The sequence below is a fragment of the Pteropus vampyrus genome, unplaced genomic scaffold (assembly GCF_000151845.1).
Source record: "Pteropus vampyrus isolate Shadow unplaced genomic scaffold, Pvam_2.0 Scaffold217, whole genome shotgun sequence".
Classification (NCBI taxonomy): Eukaryota; Metazoa; Chordata; class Mammalia; order Chiroptera; family Pteropodidae; genus Pteropus; species Pteropus vampyrus.
The window spans coordinates 2124069-2143006 of record NW_011888998.1 but is presented as its reverse complement, the minus strand read 5'-3'; the positions used below and the strand labels follow the sequence as shown (position 1 = coordinate 2143006).

At 51.4% G+C, this 18938-nt stretch overlaps 1 protein-coding gene across 6 annotated transcripts in view; it reads left to right on the top strand.

The window, feature by feature from the left end:
* Positions 1 to 3878: 3878 nt before the first annotated feature.
* SOX13 (SRY-box 13) overlaps positions 3879 to 18938 on the top strand; it is a 45630-nt gene continuing 30570 nt past the window's right edge. For 3 of the 6 annotated variants that reach the window (XM_023538281.1, XM_023538280.1, XM_023538286.1), the window contains exons 1-2: positions 3879 to 4485; positions 4987 to 5125. In XM_023538281.1, the coding sequence (XP_023394049.1) occupies positions 5112 to 5125 (14 nt within the window). In that variant the 5' untranslated portion in view covers positions 3879 to 4485; positions 4987 to 5111. The remainder of the gene's footprint in view (positions 4486 to 4986; positions 5126 to 18938) is intronic. The other 3 variants (XM_023538282.1, XM_023538283.1, XM_023538285.1) reach the window with 2 other exon arrangements.

Here is an 18938-nt window from a genome sequence, read left to right as displayed (position 1 = left end):
TGATACCCAGACGAGCTCCACTAGGCTGGGTCTAACTTGGCTTGACCTGACTGACCTACAAGCACCCTCCTCTCGGAGGCGTCACAGAGAAAATGGTCCGTGGGTAGGTGCAGGTGGTCTGGGTGTGGGGAGGAGCAGTAAGGGCTTTGGACAAAGCAGCGAGACAGAGATTTCAGTGAGGATCTGTGCTTCTCCAAACTCCTCAGCTCATTGTTTTTCTCAGAGCTTTCTCTCCCTCACCCTGCTCCTGGAACACTGAGGAAAGCAATTCACACCATTCTGTGAATTTTAATCCTTTGATTACTTCTCTTGAGGACATTTGCATTTAACTTTGTCTCTACCCTCACAGGTTAAAGGGAGTGTGGGGAACCCCAGCACCTTGGGCACCACAGTCCCCACCAGTGTCTCAGGATCAGGCTTGATAGCCACAGGAAGTGGATTGGAGACGCACTGAAGCCAATCAAAGTCTTCGGCAAATATTTTTTGAACATCTACAGCAGGTCCTCAAATAATGTTGTTTTGTTATAATGTTGATGAGATGCCCTAGGAAGTTAACTCTTGTTTATATCAATTACCCTATGGTAAAATTGGTTTCTATAACTAATTTTGCTTAAAGTTGCAGAATCTAATGACGTCATTAAGTGAGGACTTAACTGTGCTCTGAGCTCTGCAAATTAAATGGAAAATAGAGTAGACAAAGTTCTTCCCTCATAGAGACTACAGTCAAAATGGGGAGATAGAAAAAGCACAAGAAAACAGAAAAAATAAGTACCAACTGTGGTATGAAGTGCTATGAAGGAAGCAGGGGCTAAGGATAAAGGGTAGAGGATGATTTTAGATGGGGAAGAGGAAAGATGAAGAGAGGGACATTTGTGTTGAGACCAGAGGATGAAGAGGAAGGAGTCTGCTTTGGGAAGAGCAGGGTTTACGGAAGTGCTTTCCACGTAAAGGGACATTTATAGGATTTGAAGTCTAGTTTAAGGTGGCTCTTTCAATGTGGAAGATCTGATTGGGGCTGGACAACATTTCTGAGATAACAGTTTAGGATTGGCAGACACAGAAAGGAGAGGGTCTTGAAAAATAAACAACTGTTTGATAAGCTAGCGGTTTGCTAGGTTAAGCAAACTATTGTCCCAAGGAGGGGACTATTTGAGCAGTCTATTGTTCAGATAAATTGATTTTCAGGAAGTTTCTGAAACAAATAATGAGGTTACTTACTTGTTTATGGTCTTATCTTCTTGGGCAAAAAATTTCTGGAACAAATATTAAAGACATGTTGATGTAAACAGCCTTAGTTAAATTATGTGGCTGCAGGTGGTCTCAGTTCTAAGAAGCTGTGAGGCTGTGATAGTCTAGCCAAGATGATGATAGCTTGGGCTAGGGTGGGGACAGTGAAGACAGAGAAGTGGATGGATTGGTATATATTTTTGCAGATAGATCAACAGCATGCACCAGTTCGATTAGACGGGAAAGGAGGAATCAAGGATGACTCTCAGGTTTTAGGCCTGAGCCACTGGGTAGGACATAGTACCATTTACTGAAATGAGAAAGACGGTGCATTGTATAAACAGGCTTGGGAGCGGTGGCTAATGTTTCACTTTTGAACATGTTAAGTTTAGGGTGTCTGTGAGATCCTTGGGTAGAAGTGTCAAGTGTGTGTTTGGATAGTTGAATCTGAAGTGCATTAAACGGTCTTGGGAATTTAAATAAAAATTGGGAATGTCATCAGCATATAGTTGTTATTTAAAGCTATAGAAATGGATAAAAGTTCACCTAGGGAGAGAAGGTAGAGAGAAAGGAAAATGGGTGCAGGAGAGAGCCCACAGGAAACATCCACCTGGAGACAAGGGTGGAGGAAGGAATATAAATAAGGGAGGCCAAGAAAGGACAACCACTGAGGTCGGGAGACATTCAGGAGAGTGTGGAGTCGTGAAGTGAGTGTTTCAGGGGGTGGAGGGTCCACTGGGGTAAATGGTGTAAATTTGACGGGTGTTCCTGGGAAGTGGTATGATAGTGTAGAAAGACCTAGAATCTTCAGAGTCAGATAACTTCCATCACTTATTGGCTATGACCTTGAGCTTAATTCTTCTCACCTCTAAAATGGGGATAGTGATCCAACTAACCTCAAAGATTTAGGATAAGTTACTTTATTACTGTATATGAAAATAGTACCACTCGTAAGACATAGTAGGAAGATACTTAAAAATATCTCGATTTAGTGGCAGCTACGGGGAAAGGTCGACATCTGTGAAGTGAGATATGGTGGATGGGGTGTTTGAGAGAGGAGAGCCCACTGCCTATCTCTCTGTTCTTCTTCTCTCAATCTGCTCTGGCTAACTGGAACATTGGAACCATGTGACAGATACATGGAAGGTCCCATAATGAAGGTAGCCATTGAATCTTGATCAGGAGCCAGAGAAAAACACCCAGATATATGGCAAACACAGCCATGGTGGCTGGTGGCACCTGGATACTCTAATAATTGCTGAAATGGCTTCATCCATAATCATCCAAAAGCCAGACTGTGAAGAGTTGATGTTGACTTCTCCTATCTCCTTACCCCGACCTGTTTCCTCCTTTCCATCTTCCCCACCCCTGGCTTAGGCCTGTATCACTTTTACTCTGGTTATTGCCAATGTCTGGTCCCTGGCCTTCCTGCCTCCAGCTGGAATCAGAGGCCCTATTTAGAATCTCTTAGTGACTCCCTGTTCCCTTCAATCAACCTGATCAGTAAGTATTTTTCAAGGGCCTGCTCTTTGCCAACCTCTGGCTGGGCACAGGGATCTAACAGTGAGCCAGAAAGACACATTCCTGCCCTCGTGGAGCTTACAGTCTAGTGGTGGGGAGACAAGCAAATGAATGGTTTTCATACTATCTATGATTGGGGGACTTCTGGAGCCCATACACAGATGAGGCACCTGACCTGGATTTGTCTGTTAACAAAGGCTCTTGAAGAGTTAGTTGATATCTGCACAGAGACCTAAAATGCGACTAGGAAGGCGCTAGGAAATGATAAAATCCCATGCCCTTAGAAGGTCTGTATGCCTAGCTGACCATCACTTGCTGAGACTCAGGCCACCTACACTGTGGTCATCTTGTTACTCGCAATTCCAGGATTGCCACTCCTTTAACCTACTCTCCTCCCACGAGTCTTTTAAAGACTCCCTTCACATGATACTTTCCCCAAGAAGACTCTGATCTGGACCCTCACTTTAGTCCTTTGATGGGCCCCATGTCCCATGTGCTTGCCTAACCTCGCACTCCTGCATTTCACTGTAATTGTATGTCCACTCGTCCGACTCCTTCACAAAGCGGGACTCCTGAAAGGGCAGGGCACTCTCTCATGCATCTCGGTGTCTCCTTTACCCAGCTGAACCTGGCATATTGTAGATATTTAATAAATACATTGACGCCGCCCCCCCTCCCCATGTAGAATAGGTCAGGCAAAAAAAAATAAAGGACTTGTTTGCGAGTGCAAAATGTTAGAACTAGGGACTGGTCTGAGACTTCAGGAAACTGTCCAGCTGCCGGTGGGATCAGGTTCCTAAGAGAGGTTCTGAAATAGGGGTTCTAAAAACCCTAAATCGAGGCTCTCTGTCTGGAGGGGTAAGGATGCTGGGAATTGGATGGATAACTTTTTGGGTCTGCTTAGGTAGCGACCCTCATACCTGGGCATTGAGAGTGGCAGAATCCACGTCTTTCTTCTATTCTCTCTACACCCATCCATCCCCGCCGCTCAGGAGCCTTAGCTCTTCCCTTTCCACCAGAGGTTTCCAGCTGTTGATGGCAGGATGGACCTGGCTGCAGGGAGGAGGAGGGAACTCTCTGTCCCTCCCTCCTCCTCCATCTCCCCACCCTCCCTCCCTCCTCCTCCTGCTGCCGGCTCTCTGTCTCCCTCCCTCTTTCTCCTCTGAGGCTGTGGAGTCGCCTCGCAGCCGCGAGCCGCGAGCGCCCGGCTCCCAGTCCCGGCTTGGAACTGAAGTGTGTGAGTGCGGGTCCTGGCACCCACCCCGGAGCGGCGGGCCGGGTCTGAGGCCGCGCGCAGCGGTCAGCCGCGGAGGCCCCGTTCGAGACCCAGCCGGGGCGCGGAGAGCCGAGCGGCGGGCAGAGGCGGACGGGAGCCGCGTCCGGGCGAATCCGGGGCAGGACCGCGGAAGGCAGGGAGACGGCCGCAGCAAAGGGCAGAGGGCAGAGGGCGGAGGGCGGAGAGCGGCCTGGCTCGCGAAGGGCGCCGCCCGGCCGGAACCGAGCTCTCCGCGGGAGTCTGCGGCCGGCAGCTGGGCGCGCACCCGGGCGTCCCCGAGTCCCGAGCGAGTCCCCGGCCAACGGCGGGGGGCGTGCCCCTCCCAGCCCCGCGCCCAGCCCGCGCGCGATCGCTGCGTGGCCGGGCATGTGAGCGGGAAGCCCGGGCTGCCAGCGCCAGGACGGCCGGAGGAGCAGCAGGAGCCGGAGCAGCGAACCCAGAGCCCGGCGCCCCGTAGAGTAGTAAGTGCGCCCCTCCGCGCCCCCTCCCGCCCTCGGAAGTTTGACACTCGCGCCCCCACGGTTCTGGGCACACGCCTGCTCTCAGCTCCGCGAGTTTCCATCCTTTGCAAAGTTTTCTGAGGAAGGACAGACCCCCCCCTGACCCCTTCAACGCCAGACGGTGGGGGCTCCTCGCGGGCAGACCGGGTCCTTGTAGAGAGGGGTGGCTGCCTGGCGAGTCCGTGGGCGGCTGTGGGTGGCTGTGCCTCTGCGCACCGAGCTAGCGGAGCTTGCGGGGCCCGCACACCCGCTCCTGGCCGACTGGCACCAGGTCTTCCTCACCAGCCTGTCTGTGCACCCAGTTCAAGGATTTCCCAGCGGGAAGCCGAGGCGACCTGTGCGCGCCCCGAGTGCACCCGGGGCTCGGGTGCAGGCGCCGAGACGCGGATTCCCCCATCCCCCGCCCCGCCCTGGTGTATGGGGTGCGGGGCTCCAGCCACGCCAACCTTCCCACCCTTTCAGGTCCGTTGCCCAGCAGACCAGCCGACCGGCGGGCGCTGTATCCTGTTTGTTTTCTGCTCCGGCTGCTCTCGTCTCGCCCCACTTCCACCTCCCACCTAGCCTCCTTACCACCCCCACCTCTCGCCATGGGATGTCGGAGGTGAACCTTTTCATCCCTATTTCATCACAAGAGCAAATCGTCCCTGGGTGTGTGTGTGTGGGGGGGGCTAGTCGCTCTGTTCCCAGAGGCTCGCCATTGTTTTCCCACCCCGCGCGTTCCGTACGTAAACACACACACACACACACACACACACACACACACACACACACACACACACGCACACACACACACGTGTGTGTGCGTGTGTGTGTGTGCGTGTGTGTGTGCGCGTGCGCGCGCTCGCCGGCAGCTTCGAGTCCCGAGACGCGAAGGGATCGCCCGCGGGGTCTCCCAGCTGCCCGGCTGGATCTTGCAGCTGGAGCTGCTCCATTACTTCACCGGAGCTGGGGGTGGGGTGGGGTGCAGGAACGTGGGGGTGGCTTTAGAGTCCCGGGCGGGGCTGCGAGCTGTGCCTAGGCGGGAAGTGAATTTTGAACTTCAGCCCTGGACCTTTCCGGGAGGACCCCAGCGCACGAGCGGTGGCTCCCGCGCTGGAGGGCGGACAGCAGCTGCAAGGACTCCAGCGGCGTTCCTGGCAGCCGCCTTCGAGACAGGGGCTAGGAGAAAGCCGGCGAGTTTTCCTGGGAAGTTTGCTTTGACTCTGTGGGAATTTCCGGGCAGGGCGCCTCAGCGCTGGTGAGGGGGTCTGGCGTTAGACATCCAGGGAAGATCCTGCTGTTCTGGGAGGACTTTTCAGGGACCCTGGTTTACGCTGACTGGGCTCCCTTAGGAAGTGACGCTCCAGATGCTGGGATTCAGCACACTTTGGTCCTAATTCCTCACCTATGGGCATCGTGGGCTCCGGCGAGTCTAATTTTTCTAGATTTTCCTTTATGCAAAATGGGAAGAGTTATGCATACGTCTTTGAAATTGGCATCTAATGACTAGTTAAGGGGTAGTGGTTTGGAAGGCATGAACTATAGGAGGATAAGGAGCCCCCCCCCCCTAATTTGACCACTGAAAGCCAAGTATAGCTTAGTGGTTAACTGTCACTGGCGACATGATTTTAAGCAATTTAACCTTACTGCTGTGTGCCTCACTTTGCTCTTCTGCAAGCTAGGTTTAATATGAACAGTACCTACCTTATTGGGTTCTTGAAGACTAAAAGTCTTAATAAAATAAAGCTCATAGAACAGTGCCTGGCACATAGTGCTGGCACTATGTTCTTGTCATTGTTTCTAACCTGACCTTGTACAGAGCCCAGAAGAGCACTTTGGGACTGTGTTCATTTGCTCAATTATAATAATTGTCCACTTCTGGGGAGGAAGAAACCTCACTCTTCTCACCCTTTCCTAATTTTGGCTCCTCAAATCCTACCTATTCCTTGTTTAGTTCCATCTTATTGAGTCTCTTATCTCCTCTGCACCCCCCTTCCTTCTTCCCTCTCTGCCTTTACAATTTTTGTGAAAGGCACTTCATTCTTTTCTCTCTCTCTCTCTCTCTCTCTCTCTCTCTCTCTCTCTCTCTCTCTCTCTCTCTCATCAATCTTGGCCCAAATTGCAGTGTTCTCAGTGGAAATCAGGCCCCAGGAAGGAAGTGTCTCCACAGGGTGTCCCCTGAGTACTCTGGCCTGGGCTGCTGGCTCAGGATTGGATGTGCATTTGTGTCTCTGGGGCTGGGTGAATTTCCGGGGAGAGGAGCCCAGGTGTCTGGGTCTCAGGGGAAGAGTCAGATGGGATGGGCTGGGGCTGTTCCTGGGGGAGCGGTGATGTCTGGGTTGTCTGCTTCTGAGGCTCACTTGGGAACTGGAATGTCCCAGCTGCCTGGGCAGAATGGTTGTGGGATTTTGGATACCTGACAGTCCACAGTTTCACCTCCAACTCTCCACTTGCATGTAGAATATTTTCTAGGAATTTGGGTTTTTCACAAGCTCCCTTGTCCAATACGAGACTCTGAAAATACGCAGCTCATGTGAGGGGCGAGCTGGGAACAGGAGGAAGAGCAGGCTGCTGCTGGCCACCCACGCTGTCTCAGACAATGGGCTTCTCTCTCTCTCTGACCCTCTAACCCCCTCCCCAGGCATTGAAGATGGCCAGGAGGTTGGTTCTTGGTGCTTGGAAATCCTGCAAGTGGGCGTTTTCAGTGATGAGAACCAGCCAGTTTAGTCCTATTCATTCCTTTATCAGAAATTTGTTGAACATCTATTATGCGGGGCTTCAGGGGTGAATAAGACAGGTAGAATGCCTGCCTTCAGGGAGCCTTCTTTCTAGTAAGAGGAAACAGGCAACGCATAACTTGAAATAAGTAACCAAGACAATATTAGATCCTATATGATGTGAAAGAAATTCAACAGGGTGATGTGACAGAGAGCGTATATAGTGGGGGGCAGGGGTGGCCCTAGATAGGGAGGTCAGTGAAAGCCGCCCTAGGGAGAAGACTGCTTAGCGAGAGGCCTGAAGGATGAGAAGGAGCCAGTGGCACAAAGACCTGTAGAAAGTCTGGCAAATGAAAAATCCCTGAGGCCAGAATGGGGTTTGCAACAGCACTGTGGCTAGAGAGGGAGACCAGAGGAATCAGAGGAGGCCAGAGCCTGGTCCTAGGGACCTGCTAGGAGGGACTGGTTAGGAGCCTGAATTTTATGGCCAGGTGATGGGAACCCATTGGAGGGGAGTGACATCTGATTTATGGTTTTAAAAGATTATTTGGTACACAAGAAATGGTAATCAAAGTCTCCCCAGGGGAGGGAAACAGCGGCTAAGGAATGAGATGGAGGGAAAATGGTGTTTTCACTGTAGACTCTTTTGTCCTTTCTGACTGTAGTACCATGTGCATGTATCAACTACATGCCGCCCCCAAAAAGAGTAGTTAAAAAAGAGTAGCTTATAACCTGGAAACTGTACTTAGTAAGTGTAAAAAGTGATATAAAACTATATAGTATAGTACCAATTTTGTAAAGATAATATGTATACATACGCATCGTGCACACATACATAGAAAGAAGACTAGAAGGCTGCCTTGAAATGTTTCCAGAGGTTAATTCTAGATACTGGACATATGGTGATTTTTACTTCCTTCTGTATCTTCTGTTGACTTTTCCAATCTTCTACAATGGTCCTAAACCGCTTTTATAAGCGGGAAAAAGATGTAAAAAAGCAGCTTCGGCTGCTAAGCAGAGGATAGCTTGAAGGGGAGCAAGGATGGAAGCAGAGAGGCCAGCTAGGAGGCTGGTTTGGAACCGAGGTGATGCCTTGGATTAGGGTGGGTCAATGGGAGATTGTAGAGCAGGTACAGCCAACAGGTCTCACTAACACACCATTGCCTGATATGAGGCTCTGCTCTTGCCTGGAGACGGTGGGCGTTCACCCTAACTCAGATTTTGTGATCAGGAGTGTGGGGATCCGTTATGGTGAAGGACCATTTCTAGTGCTGCCTTGGCTTTGGAAATGTCTCAGGTTCCAGCAACATCTTTATCCCCATCTTTCCTCGTAGTAGAGCGCGGCATCCTGAACATTTTGCTAGTTGGATAATTAGCAGATCAGGGCCACATGATGTATAAAGTGAGATGGATTTAGAGCCAGTGCATGGAGGGGTATGCGGTATATAACATCTCTGAGCTTGTTTTCCCGTCTGTGAAATATGACAATAACATCCAATGCCTGCCTTCTAATACATGGAGGCTTCCCCGTCTGATCATGTCTGCAGCAGGGCTCCAAGAATGGTAAGGGTCTTGAGTTTGCTGTTGCTAGACAAGTGTTTGATTGGACTACACTTGATTCTGCAAAGGTGTTCCTCTCTCTGGAGATGCTTCAAGGCTAGCCTTTATTGGGCAGCCCCCCAAGTAGGTCGCTAGGTAGCAGAAACTGATGCCTCTGGAAAAAGTGGAATTCAAATGCAGCTGTGTCCATGTGCCCCTCCCCCAGCTACTTTCAGGGGTGAAGCTGAGTGTTTGCAAAGGGCTCTGTGCTGGGAAGGCCCCGCCAGGCCCACAGTAAATCGTGCTTTGAATGGGAATTATTTTTGTGCTCAGTGTTTGCTTAAGAGGTTCACTCCTGCCTGAACTCGCTGTGATCCTCACCCTTTGCTGGTCTCCTTCCTAGAACCTGGATGTTTTAGCCAAGAAGACTATCACAGTGCCTGTTACCAGGCAGGGAAATCAGGGTTCATGAAGATCTCTTTCATGGCTTTCAAGCAGGAAGACATGACCTGAATTGGAGTCTTTGCCTGGGTAACCCCATTTTAACTGCCCCTTCCTTAGTCCTTCTTTCAGCTCCTTAGAAAGACTTGATTGGGAGATTTGTTACAGACCAGCTTATCAGGGCCACCTTCAACCTCTGCCACCTTCTCTGGTTGGGGTGATGCTGCTTCTTTTAAAAATTCAAATACTTCCTCTGAGCAGTAGTGATATGGTAGTTGTCTCCTAAGGGTGGGGTGGAGCGGGGTGGAGCATACAGTTCAGCCTGGTGCCTTGGAGCTAGCACAGAGACCCATGTATCTATCCCTGCTCTAGCTTCATGGTGATGAAGGCCCTTGTGGCTCCTCCAGGAAAAGGTTTGTGTCTACTCTGCATGGTCCATGGCATGGAACCTCGCAGTTCCTACCCATGACTCCAAGCACGTTCTTGGCTCTCTTACCTCTGAAGACCCTACTGGTCCTGTGACTTGGCCTATCTGAAAGGGGCCGGAAGCCCTGCAGCCCTTCAGCTCAATCCTAGGTGTTATCAGGGAGAGTTTTGATGGACTCAGAGATGGAACAGCGCCAGTGGTCAGTTAGACCTCCAAGAGGCTGTGAGGTGAGGAGGAAGTGGCTGGGGTTTCCCCGTCTCCTCCCAAGGTCATCTGTGGGCAAACCCAAGGACTGGGCACAGCCCGAGATATGCTGTGTGTGACTGTCATTTCAATGTGAGTGTGCGTGCGGGGACAAACTAGGAGAGCACAGGGGCTGAGATTTGTACCCAAAAGTTGAAGGTTCCAGCCCGAAGTGTTTTTTCTTTTGGTGGGGGTAGGGGTGGGTGGAGGGGTATATAGGGAAGGAAAGAAGTAGGGACAGTCTCTCCAGCTGCCACCTTTTTTCCTAAATAGCGTCACTACCCAGGTGCTTTTGGGAAGCCTGACACAGACCATCAAACCAAATTCAGATCCTTTGATACACAGCATTCAGACTCCCCTCCCCTCAGAAGTGGCCTTAGCATTTAAATGGTCTTGGCATGAAGCCCCATAAACAGCCTAAAGGATTGTGGCCAGGTTGGGGGAGGAGCTTAGTGTTACCCACCCACCTCCAACCTTGTCTCCCTGTGTCTCTGGGACATGTCCAAGGTAGGGTTTTAGTTTTTAGACTTGAGGGGAGGAGAATGGGCAGAGGCCACAGACTGAGCAGGAACCTTCTGCCCCTTCCCCTGGTGGTTTAGGTCTGTGATCCCTGCCAGGCCTGGAGCTCCCTGGGGGATCCGCCCCAGAGGAGGCCAGACTGTTCTCCTCCTTTCGCCCTACCTCCCCCATCCCCGCCCCGGCTTGACTCAGAATGGAATGTGCAGCCTGTGGAACAGGATGGGGTGAGAACTGGTTCCCAGAGGGCCTGGTCCCGCCCCTTCTCCAAAGTGGGTGGGGGACCCTGGGGCTGACTGGCTCCTTGGCACAGCTAGAGGTTCCCCTGCCAGTCCCAGGCCTGTGCTGAGTTGGGGCAGAGGTGGATGACATGGGGTTCAGGTCCAGCCATTTGAAGGGACAGCCAGGGGGTTTCCTTTTAAGTCCAAGATGAGGGTAGGTGGCCGATTAGAGGCCAGGTGAAGCAGGCAAAGCGGATCCTCCCAACTCCCACAGCTGGGGTGGCCTGCCCTGGACCAACAGCCTTTGTTGGCTTCTTTTTAAAAATTGCGGTTTATATTTATTTTGTTATTTCTATATTTCTGTAGTTTCTAAAAGTAGTACAACAATGTTATATTTTTATAATCAGAATGGCAAGGGTTTAAAATATATGTAGAATTGCCAGACAGTGAAACAAAAAGTAGTTGTCCATTTACTCTCTGGAAGACCAAAAGGAGTTGAGGCTTGACCAGCACTAGAATATTCTGCGGAAGAAAGGGTCCCTGGCAGGAGGAGTAATAGTGGGAATATGCGAAGAAGCCTGTAGGACTGGACTGATACCCTTTCAAGATGACAGTTGAGTGGGCCCCGTGGACCCCACTGATGGGCTAGGCTGGGGTGGGTGGCCCAGGGACCCAGGCCCTTGAGGCCTCCTGTGTTGGCCCTGGCACCTGGGAGGTGGCAGGAAAGGGAGTGTAGCCTTGGCTTAAGTTGCCCTCATGCTGACACGAGAGAATTAAAATTAACTCTTGCCTGGCCACACAAGGCAGGCCTTTCACTCTCACTGTGGAGGGTGAGGGGAGTTTTCTGTTTAAGTGTGTGGGATGTGAAGCTCTGTCAAGTCTTTGCCCCCCACCTCCCAACCCTATTGAAGGAGTCTGGAGTCATTCACCCATCCCGTGAGGCTTTGGTTCCAGGCCTGTCCCTTGAGGGGTGGGGTGGAGTGGGGTGGAGTGGGGAAGGAAGGGCAAATAAAAGGTTAGTGGGGAGGGGCTGGAAGGACGGCTGTGTGCAGGTACAGCCAGGCTGTCAGAGGCAGGTGGGGTGAGGGGAGTGGGGAATGAATGGGAGTTGTTGAAAGCAGAAGGGAGTGGCCCCTTCAGCCCCTGCCATTTCTCTGGCTTGCCTGGCTCTTTTTCTTGGCTGGTGGAGAGAGTGTGCGAGCATGCGTGTGTGCGTCCATGTGCATGCGCATATGCGCATGTGCATGTATGTGTTTAGGCAGCCAGTTGGGAGCTTGGTCAGCCCCCTTCTGACCCCTGGGGAACCGGGCAAAGCCTCTGAGAGCCCAGGGAGACAGTGGGGACATTAGACCAGTGTCAAGGAGGAAAGGGGAGAGTGGACTGGGAGGCAAAGAAAGAGGCAGGTGGGTGCCATGCCGAGGAGAGGCAGAGGGAGGCCCTCCTCTTGTCCCTCCTCCCGAGCTCCAGTCTCCCATGTCCTCTGAGCCCCACACGATTGGGGTTTCAATCCCGGTCTATCTGGGGAGCAGCACGCAGTGGGCAATCACTCTCCATCCCTCCCTTCTGTCTCTGTAAGCTCAATTTCCTCCTGCAGTGTCCTTGTGAGCATGGAACCGCAGCCGCCCCCTCACATCAGAAGTGGATGATGTGGGAATCTGGCCAGGGCGAGGGGCCAGAGAGAGGAGTGGGAGGGAAAGAGCTGGTGGTGGGTCAGTGGGGTCCCCTAGCTGGGGCTGGTGGGACAGGGAGGGGAGATGGGCTCAGCCTTCACCCACAGGTACCTTAGCCAGGAAGCAGGGTCAGAGAACTGAGAAGGGACTTGTGTCACATCTGGTCTGGAGCAGAGGTACACAGCAGAAGAGCTTTCTTTTTGGTATCTGAGGAAGTGAAAGGATGAACTTTACTGCTGTCTGACAGAATTACTGTAACAAGTATCTAAGTCTGAGTGAATGAGGCTCTTAGAGTTGTGCAGTGCACAGTCTGCACAGTTGGCCGTGAGGGCCCTGTCGGAACTGGCTCAGACCATTCAGGGACTTAGCGTGGGTTTTTTGTTGTTGTTGTTGTTGTTATTGTTTTTTAATTTTTAAAAATTTTATTTTTAATTACATTTGACATATAATATTATATTAATTTCAAGTGTACAACATAGTGATTCAACATTTATGTATCTTACAAAGTGATCACCACGATAAATATAGTGACCATTCATCAACATACATAATTCTTAGGATATTATTATTGACTCTATTCCCTATGCTGTACATTACATCCTTGCGGCTTATTTTATAACTGGAAGTTTGCATTTCTTAATCTCCCTTCCCCTTTTCCACCTTACTTCCCACCCCCACCCCCTCTTCTCTGGCATCAGTTTGTTCTCTGTATCTATGAGTTTGTTTCTGTTTTGTTTGTTTGTTTACTTTGTTTTTTTAGATTCCACATATTAGTGAAAACATATGGTATTTGTCTTTCTTTTTTGACTTATTTCACTTAGCATAATACCCTCTAGGTTTACCCATGTTGTCGCAAATGGTACAATTTCATTCTTTTTTATGGCTGAGTAATATTTCATTGTATATTTGTACCACTTTATCCATTCATCTGTTGATAGACATCTATGTTGCTTTCATTCCATATCTTGGCTATTGTAAAGAATGTTACAGTGAATGTAAGTGTGCATATTATTTTTTTGAATTCGTGTTTTGGACTTCTTTGGCTGAATACCCAGAAATGGAATTGGTGGGACCTATGGTAGTTCTATTTTTAATTTTTTGAGGAACTCCCATACTGCTTTTTATAGTGTCTGCACCAGTTTACAATCCCAGCAGTGCGTGAGGGTCCTTTTCCTCCACATCCTCGCCAGCACTTGTTGTTTGTTCTTTTTGACGATAGCCATTCTGACAGGCGTGAGGTTGGGACCTATGGTTTTCATAATGGAAGTTTTCTTCTCTTCCGCTAGCTCTGCTTGGCCTTAGAGCCATCCTCCTCAACATGACACCCCCAATCCGGAGGTGATTCTTGGCTATCGTTTACCCCTTTCTGGGCAGTGATTGACTTGGAGCTTGGGGAACCAGAATTGAAAGGAAAGCCGGTGTGCAAGCTTAGGTTGGGTGTGTTGGGCAGTTTAGAGTGGATCTGGAGTTGGACCATAACCATCCTTCTTGTGGAATCAGAGTCCTGTTTGGATAATTGGCCACAGGTATAAGGGACCTTGAGATTCCCAAGGCAAAGCTGGATGGGGCAGGGAAGGCTGATGGGCGAATGGGGAGAAGAGGTTCCTGCCTCCCCTGACAGCATCCCCTCCACCAGGCCCTTTTGCTGGCCTTCTACCCACAGGGTCTCCTCTGTGTCCTACCTTTCTCCCTGTCCCATTATGAAAACTCACCCATCCCTTGCCCCTCAGGATCCTGCCCCTTGATATCTGAAGAGATTGCTGGCTAATTGGATTTAGCAACCTAAGTTCAGGTGCTGGTGACAACAGGGAACTACTGAAGCACTTGAGCCTTCTCACCAGCCACAGGGCCTTATTAGTCCACGAGGTGACTCTCCCAGTGGGAACTTGGAATAGAGGTGGAGTGGGTGTTTGGCCTGTGGGAGCCTGCTCAGTTCATCCATCCGCTCAGCATATGTGTAGCGAGTGCCTGCCTCTTGGCTGCTAGTGCCCTGCTACACTGGGCTAACAGACCAGCATAGCCCTTACACAGTTTTGAGGAAGATAAAGAGAAGTAAATAATTGATTAGATACTGACTGACAAGAGTGGAGGTAGGGAGGTGCAGGGTGGAGTGCTTTGGGAGCACTCAAGATGGGTACCACAGCCAGATTTGGGCAGTCAAGGAAGGCTCCCTGGAAGAGGAAACAAAGACCCAGAGAATGAGGAGATAGCTTGGCTAGAACAGGTGAGAGAGAGGAGAAGGTTGTGAGGACAGATCCCCTTGTTTCCCAGAGGCTCCACCTGGGTCTCCAAGAGCATGTCAGATGACCATCCTGACTTTGGGAGGGGGTTAAGTAGGGGGCATTCGAAGACAGGGCGGCTAGGGGCTCCTGGTGCCCAGAGGCCTTGTTCAGCTATGAGTCGTGTGTGCCAGGACACGGGGACATGGGTTTTGCGGTACACTAATATGTAGGGATGTGTGGGGGCTGCTTGTGGTGTGGTGCTGTGGGTTCCAGAGGGACTAGAGCATAGTGCAGTGTGTGGCCCAAGCAGCCCAGGGATTGGAAGCCCAAGCCTCGCCCAGGCAGCTGCAGGGGGTGCAGGATTGCCAGGACCAACTGCAAATTAGCCAGGCTGGCGTTAAATGCCTTTGCTACTTCTCTTTCTCTCCTCCCCTCCCGTTCCTCCCTGCCTTCCTGAAAATCAACAACTGTGTCAACAGCGGGGTGATTGTGCTTGGCCGGCAGCCTCCAGGGCTGCCAGGACCAGGCAGGTGCTGGCAGGGGCTGTCGGAGCCCCACGCTGGGAGCAAGCTGGGCCTGGCTGCCAGGGCTGCAGGATAAACAAGGCCGCACACAGGCTGGCCAGGAGGGAGGGAGCCCATGGGCAGGCAGGAGGGAGAACAGGTGTCTCAGGAGCACTGCAGACACAAAGGACCTCTTGTCTCCTCCTCCCTGGCCCCAGAGAGCAACCCCCCTCCTCCCTCTCTCAGGCCCAGTCCTGAGACCAGTGGCCAGGTCAACTAGGGGTGCGGGGAGTGAGGGAAGGGCAGGTCCTGACCTCTAGACTCCCCCTGCCTCTTGGTGCTTGTTTTTCTTGCTTCAGATGAGGTAAAACCAATCCTGACTGGGGCAGGGTTGGAGTGGGGGGAGTCGGGCACACTAGCCGCACCCATCATGAGACCTCAGTGAATCTCAGTTTCCCCACTGGAAAGCCAGAAAGACCTCTCACTCCTGCTAGGGTGCCCAAGGAAGAAACGGATGGGAGATGTGAAGGGCACCTGGCGCTTTTGGGAGGAAAGAAGCACTGAATGTCAGAGGTGATGGAAGATGGGTTGACAAGTAGGGAGCCCTGGGCCAAGGCATTCCAGGTGGAATTAGAGGCTGGAGGACTTTGGGGTGCAGCAACATCCTTCTTCTATACCTCGTTATGAAACAAACCTTTACTGAGCACCTGCCATGTGCCAGGCACTGTACTCGGGTTGGGGGAGGCAAGGAAAAATAATACAGTACCAGCACAGACCGGCAGATTCTGCCGCCGACTGCCTGTGTGGTCTTGGGTAAGTAACTTAACCTCTCTGTGTCTCAGTTTCCTCATCTGTAAAATGGAGGTGATAATAGTCACTGCCTGGTGGGGCTGTCGTGATTGTTAAATGTGTAAAGAGAGGCCTGGTGCGATGCATGTTGTAGAGTAAGCACTATATAAGAGAAGGCCATTACTGTCCCTGTGTCTCAGAGAATCGGGAGCAGAAATCTAGCCAGAGCCTGGGAACTAGGCAAGTAAAAAACAATTGCAGTCCAGTCAAGTACTGGAGACCTGGATGTCCAAGGGCTCTGGAATGCCCTGGAGAAACAATCAACTTTGCTTCGGATTACTAGGGAGTGATTTATGAAGGGCCAGGACATCTGAGCTGGGCTTTGAGTGAGGTGTAGGAGTTTTCTGGTGAAGAATGTAGGACGGGCCTTCTAGGTAGAGGCACCTAGTGACCAGAGCGTAGAGATGTGAAAGTGCAGGTCTGTACCTGTATTATAGATGGTGAGGACAACGGCTGGAGGGGTGCCTGGGCCAGGCTGAGAAGACTTCAGGCTCATCCCAGCTTGCTTCGAGGGGGAGGTGCCAATTTTGGTTGTCACACCGTGTCTTTCTCCTCGTTTTTACTTCCTCCACACCATACATTATGAAAAACTTAGTCTCACTCACTCTGTAGTATCTTTAATTTATAGAGAAGCAGGATTGTTTAGTGAAAACACCACAGAGTTTTAGAGTCAGAAAATTCTAGATTTGAAAATTTTGGATGTTGAATCTTGATATTGGGCCATATACCTAATCTCTTTAAGTCTCATTTTCCTTTTCCACAGAATGGGGTAATGGATCTCCCCTGGGGCTGGGTGAGTGTGGGATAAGAGAGAAAGGTGAGCCAAGTACTCACGACCCTCGGTTGCATAGTAAATGGGAGCTTTGAGGATCACTCCTTGTGTGGTACTGTCCGTGTCAGGCCCTTCCTGGGCCTCGGTTTCTGTATCTGTAACGCGGAAACGACTGTGTCTCCTTCCTTCCATGATTTTTGAACTGGTAATAGGCCATGGGCAGATCAGTCACGCTGGGAGGCTCCAGACCAGAGGGGCCGGACGCTGGCCTTCCTGTGGCAGCGCGGGGCCTGCAGGGCTGAACTGAAGGGAGCTGACTCCACAGCGGCTGTAGCAGCGGTTCCAGTCTCGGTGCTGCTCCCTGTGCATCAGGCAGTGGGGCCCCCGCCCTGCCTTTCCCACAGGGGTGAAGCACCTCAGAGGCCCTCTGGCTTCTTCCTGTGACTGCAGAGCTGGTGATGAGGGCTCGTGGGCAGCGGGGGCCAATGGGCAGACTGAGACTCTGGTCTAGCTTTGGCTTATGTGCCCTCTGGCCTCTTGGAAACTTGCTTTTCCCATCTGCAACTTGGAAAGACCCATTGTGACCCCTGCCAGGATGAAATGAGAATGCTGGGCTGCTGTGGCAGTAGTCATATAAGGACAATGACAGCCATCTTGGTCATTTTTGTTGCAGTTTTAGAACTCCAGATGTGGAGTCAGACGCCTCTCCATAAACCTGCGTTGTCACTTGGTGCTGCCCCCACCCTCCCGGTTGGCCTCCCTCCATGTGGCTTATGTCAGGGCTGCCTCACAACACCTGTGATCAGGACGGGCTGAGAGTATCTAATTGCCCATCCTGTGGGCGAGGAGACTGAGATTTGGAGATGGGGACTTGTCCAAACGGTGGGGCTTCCTTGTCCTGCACTGGTTGTCTGCAGGGGTGAGCTAGCTGGTCCACACTGTGTGTCTGACCCTGTGAAGAACCAGTGGAAACCCACTCTGGGATTCGCTGCAGAGCCCCCTGGCCTCCTGCGGTTGCTTTTGAGGAATTGGTGATAGGAAGGGCCGGGGCACTGAGGGATGTCTAGAGCCCATAGGGTCTCCTGACATTTGCAAGGAGCCTATCCCGAGACCAGGTTGGAAGCATGTTTGCCTAGGCAGAGGCCACTATTCTCCTTTCCACCCTCACTTGCCACTTCGGTCGTGCCCGGTGTGAGCACATGTGTGTTTTGTCTTCTTTGTCTGTACTCATGTTTCTCAGGTGGCTGCAAGGTGAGATGAGGCCAAAGAGAGAAGTTGGTGCAAAGGGGAATGCTGGGAGGTGTGGCTGGGGACAGTACTCTGGGATGCCCTGACCAGGCTGCCAGATAGCTTCCTAGGTAACCCTGAGTGAGAGGGTTAGAAAGAAAGAGCAACAGTCACACTTGGATTTTTTCAAGGGCATGTACATATTTACATGCAATTTGTATATAACCAATACAGCGAACACAATTTTATAATCTATCTCCCGGCATATTCAGATCTGTCTTTTATACCATTGTTCTTTGCAAATATGGCTGCTTCTGGCTTTTTGCTCATCTATGCCTTCTTACTCCTGTCCCATTTCCCCCAATGACCCTTCTCAGAAGGCAGGAGACTGAGAATGGAGTCAGCTCCAGGTCACTTTCTACATATCTGCCCTCCCTGGGGGCAGCACAGAGGGCTGGACAAGCCACTGATCTTCAGCAGGGACGCACAGGCCCAGTCAGTCATTCTACCACTCCCCGGCGGCTCTGCAGTCACAGGAAGAAGCCAGAGGGCCTCTGAGGTGCTTCACCCCTGTGGGAAAGGCAGGGCGGGGGCCCCACTGCCTGATGCACAGGGAGCAGCACCGAGACTGGAACCGCTGCGAATGGGTACCGGGGAGCCTTCGCACGCAGGTGCACAGTGCTTGGGACTTAGCAGGTGCTCAGTAAATGTGAGGATAAAGTGAAATTAGAGACAGAAGGATTTCCTCTGGGCCTGGCTGTTGTGCTTGTGACCAGCGAGTCTAGTGTGGAAAAGGGAGCACCCGGGGGTTCTGGGGTGGTAAGAATCCATTTCTCTCTCTGACTGTGGCCAAAGGAGGTATTTAGTTCTCTTCTTGGCCTTGCAGGAAATAGCGCTGGGGGTGAGAGAAGCCCAGGCCTTCTATTATTTTGTTTTCCAGATTGAGAATATGTAATGAGCAATTTACGACACCCAGGTCTCCAGCCAAGCACATTCTGTTCTCCAGTGTTGAGGAGAATCTTAGGGGCCATGGCAAGAGGCTGGACAGGAAAGAGCACGGGTCAACAATTTCATGATTGACTGTGTGG